Source organism: Eretmochelys imbricata, chromosome 13 (assembly GCF_965152235.1).
Source record: "Eretmochelys imbricata isolate rEreImb1 chromosome 13, rEreImb1.hap1, whole genome shotgun sequence".
Taxonomy (NCBI): Eukaryota; Metazoa; Chordata; order Testudines; family Cheloniidae; genus Eretmochelys; species Eretmochelys imbricata.
The window spans coordinates 43,400,153-43,406,173 of record NC_135584.1 but is presented as its reverse complement, the minus strand read 5'-3'; the positions used below and the strand labels follow the sequence as shown (position 1 = coordinate 43,406,173).

The following is a 6,021-nucleotide window of genomic DNA, read 5'->3' as shown; positions in this document are numbered from 1 at the left end:
CGCATTTTGCCTCCCCCCACCGCGTGGCTACCCCCTCAACCCTCCCCCCTCCCCATGGCTAACAGCGGGGAACATTTCTGTTCAGCCACAGGCAAACAGCCCAGCAGGAACGGGCACCTCTGAGTGTCCCCTGAAGAAAAGCCCCCTATTTCAACCAGGTGACCATGACTGATATCTCAATCTCCTGAGAATAACACAGAGAGATAAAGAATGGATGTTGTTTGAACGCCAGCAAACATACACTGCAATGCTTTTGTTCTACAATGATTGCCGAGTATGTGCTACTGGCCTGGAGTGGTAAAGTGTCCTGGAGTGGTAAAGTGGTAAAGTGTCCATGGAGGACGCAATAAGGCTGCCCTCCCCAGAAACCTTTTGCAAAGGCTTTGGGAGTACATCCAGGAGAGCCGCGAATGCCAGGGCAAATTAATCCTTTCACACTCTTGCTTTTAAACCATGTATACTATTTTAAAAGATACACTCACCGGAGGTCCCTTCTCCACCTGCCAGGTCCAGGAGGCAGCCTTGGGTGGGTTCGGGGGTACTGGCTCCAGGTCCAGAGTGAGAAACAGTTCCTGGCTGTTGCGAAAACCGGTTTCTCCGCTTGCTTGCTCTGAGCTATCTACAACCTCCTCCTCATCATTTTCTTCATCCCCAAAACCTGTTTCCTTGTTGTCTCCATCTCCATTGAAGGAGTCAAACAACATGGCTGGGGTAGTGGTGGCTGAACCCCCTAAAATGGCATGCAGCTCATCATAGAAGCGGCATGTTCGGGGCTCTGACCTGGAGCGGCCGTTTGCCTCTCTGGTTTTCTGGTAGGCTTGCCTCAGCTCCTTACGTTTCAAGCGGCACTGCTTCGGGTCCCTGTTATGGCCTCTGTCCTTCATGCCCTGAGAGATTTTGACAAAGGTTTTGGCATTTTGAAAACTGGAACGGAGTTCTGATAGCACGGATTCCTCTCCCCATACAGCGACCAGATCCCGTACCTCCCATTCAGTCCATGCTGGAGCTCTTTTGCAATTCTGGGACTCCAACATGGTCACCTCTGCTGATGAGCTCTGTATGCTCACCAGCAGCTTGCCATGCTGGCCAAACAGGAAATGAGATTCAAATGTTCGCGGTTCTTTTCCTGTCTACCTGGCCACTGCATCTGAGTTGAGAGTGCTGTCCAGAGCAGTCACAATGGAGCACTCTGGGGTAGCTCCTGGAGGCCAATACCATCAAATTGTGTCCACAGTACCGCAAATTCGACCCAGCAAGGCCGATTTAAGCGTTAATCCACTTGTTGGGGGTGGAGTAAGGAAATCGATTTTAAGAGCCCTTTAAGTCGAAAAAAAGGGCTTCATCATGTGGAAGGGTGCAGGTTTACATTGATTTAACGCTGCTAAATTCGACCTAAAGTCCTAGTGTAGACCAGGGCTCAGGGAGTAACTCACCCCTGGGAAAGTCGCTGTAAAAAGATTTCTGAGCTGCCTCTCACTACAGTTCGCGGATTGTGCCGCCAGAGGGCGCTGCAGTACAAGCAGGAATGCTCTCTGTGGTCCGGATGACACATGGGTCTATTTTTCCTCTTGGCTTCTCCGGGTCGAGATTGAGGTATAGAGGCAGGTGAGATTCAGTTCGGCTCTCTCCAAAGCTTCTGCGGGGCTTGGCTGCTAGATGTCGGCTCTGCCTGGGGCTACTGGGAGAGAAAACCAACAAGAGAATTAATTCAGTGGGCGTGAAACTTCGAAGGGAGTTTAGGGATAAATTCCCTCTTGCCAACAATCCCCCTTCTGTTCTGTGCTTGCAAGAGCCAGGGAGAGAAAACGGGACAACGCAGGGGGACAGGATGCACAGAGAGATACCGGAAAATGTGAAATCTTACTCACGTAAAACAACAATCAGCACAATGGCTGAGCCCAGAGTTGGTACCCTCCTAGTTCCACCAAAACCTGTGTGTCTTGGCTCCTCTGCAAGGATCAGGCTTTTCCTCTGTGTCTGGAGCAGGTGAAAGTCAGCGAGGGGAGCTCTTAAACTACAGCTGCAATCCAAAAGAGAGAGTTATCTTCTGAGTGAAGAAAATTAACCATCCAGTGATGCTTTCGCTGTACCTGTGACTGTAAGCGACTCCTAGGGAAACTACTTCTCTCTGTCTGTCGGTCTGTCTCTCTCTGTGTTCTTTAAATGAGCCTCCAAACTGTCTCAGCATGTCCGGGAGAGGCGGTCTCAGAGGATTCAGAGAGAGTTAATCTCTGTGGAAATTCACCACCGAGGATGGCATTCAGCTCCTTACAGAAGCAGCAACTCTTAGGTGCCCCTCCAGAGCGGTGGTTTGCCTCCCTCCCCTTATGGTAGGCCTGCCTCAGCTCCTTTGTCTTCGCTGGGCACTGCTGCGTGTCCCGATCATAGCCCTTTTCGCACAAGCCTGGGGAAACCTGCCCATATGTGTCCCGATTCCTAGGGGTCTCTCCCAGCTGCGACTGAACAGACTCCTCTCCCCATACACTGATCAGCTCCACCAGCACCTTGGTCCCAGGGGGAGCGCGTTAGGCGCGATAGCCGGCCATGCTCACCTGCGAAGACACCAGGACACCTCTCCACGCTGAGCCAGCAAGCAGGAAATGGGATTTAAAATCCCTGGGGCTTGCAAGGGGGAGGGGCAGGTTGGCGGCAGGGCAGCGGAGTTAAAATCGCTGACCAGAGCGGCAGCATGGGAATTGTGGGACACTTTCTGGAGGCCAATAAAATTGAAAAAAACAGGTATGGTGTCTACACTGGCTGTTTGTTGACAATAAAGGGAGGGAAAAGACAAAAGTCTCTCACATTGCATCCGATGAAGTGAGCTGTAGCTCACGAAAGCTGATGCGCAAATAAATTGGTTAGTCTCTAAGGTGCCACAAGTCCTCCTTTTCTTTTTGCGAATACAGACTAACAGGGCTGCTACTCTGAAACCTGTCACAGGGATGGAAGTTTTTTGTTGCCAAACTCGGTCTTTTTTTCTAGAAAAGTCCTGTTGCAGTGTGTACGGCTGTCCCTGTTTTCTCGCCAAAAGGCAATTTTTGGTGACAAAACTTGCTAGTATAGACAAGCCCGAATCATTTCTGCTACTAAAATTTTCTAACAGTGAAATTATTTTTGCCACTTGGGGGCAATGTTGCCTCGGACAATAAAACAAACAACATGGTATTTTTCTGGCCGGTGAGTTCCCTCCTCTCCCACCACGGTCCCTCCACCACCCCGGTAACCTTTCAGACAGCTTCCATCTCTGGCCGCACCGGTTCGGAAGCACTTTAGGGAGTCGCGGCATTCACTCCGGCGCAGGAAGAGAGGCGCTGCGCCAAGAGACACAATAGGCGCTTCTAAAGCATCATCTGAGGGGCAAAGTTATTATTCTTCCCTTCTCTTCTCTGCAGAACGACGATCAAAGAGAAACTCGTTCTTGCTGTTGGTGACACCATCTCGCTCTGGGTCCCATATTCTGGGAAGACCCAAGGATGCCTTTACCTTGGGTCACAGCTGTCCTGATGCTGTCTATTCTAAGTGAGTGCTTCCTTTCCCCATCCTGTTCCCATTGTATTCTTCCAGCTGCTAACCCTGTCCGCATAATGCGATATTGACAGTGCCTAAAATCATGTGGGTGCTTATTATATCTGCGCTTATATGTCTGTATTATACATTGAATTATAATACATTATATCTGTGCTTATGTAGTATGTCTGTGTTATGCATGTATTGTATTTCCATTATATCTGGGTGCATCTATTATGTATACGTTATGTCTGTACCTACAGTATTTCTATTAGAACGGATTTTAAATAGGATATTCCTATGTCTTCTCTTACCTATTAAATTTCTATTATATCTGAATGTATGTACAGTATATTTGTATCACGTCTCTCTCCATCAATGGTATTTATTTTATCTGAGCGCACTTATTATGTATTTATTGTGCCTCCCTGTATCTAATATGTTTCTATGTACTCTTTCTGTTACGTTACTTTATATTGGTGTTATTATTACATCCGAATGTATCTAATATGTTTATATCTGTATCTATTGTCTTTCTATTTTATATGAATGTATCCATAATGTGCTTACTATTTCTATTATGTTTCTATTCTATCTCAATGAAACTATTTTATCTCTATATATTTATCATGTTTCCATTATATGTGTGTCTGTTATGTGTACATTTACTTGTGTATCGAGTTGCTATTATGTCTCTATGTATATACTGTGTATCTATTTTGTTGCTATTACATTTAAGTGCACGCAATACACTATTTTCTTTCCCCCTCTCCCCCCCCCCCCCGCAGGACAGAGCAATGGAGACTCAGTCACCCAAACCAAGGGCAGCGCCCTGATCTCCCGAGGAGAATCTGTGGTTGTTAACTGCACCTATGAGGCTGTTTCTCCCTCTCTCTTCTGGTACGTGCAGTTCCCCAGCCAGCCCCCCAGGCTCTTCCTGAGGGACCTGGGACGGGAGGACTCGGATGAAGGGATCAGAAAAGGGTTCGGTGCCACCCATGATAAAAAGCTCAAATCCTTCCACCTGTGGAAACCGTCCAGCGAACTGAGCGACTCCGCGACCTATTACTGCGCCGTGAGAGACACAGTGACACGGATCGGCAGGGGAGCTCAGCAAAAACCCCCCGGGGGCTGTGGCAGGAATCGCTGGTTCCTGGGAGCGACTCGGGGATGAAGGGTAGGAATTCTGCAAGCCCTGGACCTGGAACAGACATCTCTGTCTCTCACACAAACCAGCAGCACACAAGCCCTCCTCCCCCATCTAGTCCATCCTCCAGCCTGCATCGCCTCTTTCTGCTCCCGCCTAGGATTGCAGGATGCACTGGGCAGGTCATAGAACAAAATTCACCATCAGCTCAGGAAACCAGGAATGAATGAATGAATGAATGGAGCTGTGTAATCTGTCTAGGAAATAAAAATTAAGTAACTCCTCCCCAAACCAAACCGTACACAAATAGCTAGCTAGATATTGATTATTATTATTTATTTGTGTTATGCTAGCACCCAGAAGACCCCAGTCATTGACTAGAATCCTATTGTGCTAGGTGCTGTACAAAGACGGGAAAAAAACCCGATTCCTTGCCCCAGGTGCAAGGCAAGAAACAACAGGTGGAGACATACAAGGAAACCATGAAGCAATAGTGCCTAAATCAGGGGTTCTTGTACTGGGGGTTCTGACCCCTCAGGGGGTCATAAGGTTATTATGTGGGGGTTGTAAGCTGTCAGCCTGCACCCCCAAACCCCGCTTGGCTTCCACCATTTATAATAGTGTTAAATATAAAAATGTGCTTTTAATTTATAAGTGGGTGTTGCACTCAGAGGCCTGCTGTGTGAAAGAGGGTCAGCAATACAAAAGTTTGAGAGCCACTGGTCTAAACAGGTAAGACAGACACGGGGTGGGGGAAGGGGTATAATATATGTGCAGGGCTGTCAATTAATTGCAGTTAACTCTAATGATTAAGTAAAAAAAAATAATTGAGGTTAAAAATTGCGATTACTCACTGTTTTAATCACACTGTTAAGCAGTGGAATACCAATTGAAATGTATTAAATTTTTTGGATGTTTTTCTGCATTTTCAAATATATTAATTTTAATTGCAACACAATACAAAGTGCACAGTGCTCACTTTATATTATTTTGATTACAAATATTTGCACTGTAAAAATTTTGAACAAAAGTAACGGTATTTTCCAATTCACCTCATACTATTTCTTTTGTTTTTTTACTGCAAATATTTGTAATACAAATATAAAGTGAGCACTGCAGACATTGTATTCTGTTTGAAATTGAAAACAATATATTTGAAAATGTAGACAACATCCAAAAATATTTAAATACATGGCTGTCTGTTGTTGTTTAAAAGCACAATTAATCACACAATTAATCTCAATTTTTTTTTAAATCTCTTGAGAGCCCTATTATAAGCCAATATTTACTGTCAATGCATGCACTTTGCCACTTAGGGGCAGTGCTGTAGTAGAAAACTAATACAAAGGACCATATTCTTCTGCCTC

General features: G+C 46.1%; 1 gene segment (V, D, J or C); it reads left to right on the top strand.

The window, feature by feature from the left end:
- Nucleotides 1–2,253: 2,253 nt before the first annotated feature.
- LOC144273303 (T cell receptor alpha variable 9-1-like) lies at nucleotides 2,254–4,681 on the top strand. The segment is given in 2 exon segments: nucleotides 2,254–2,290; nucleotides 4,296–4,681. Coding segments are annotated over 2 exon segments (423 nt in total).
- Nucleotides 4,682–6,021: the final 1,340 nt, after the last annotated feature.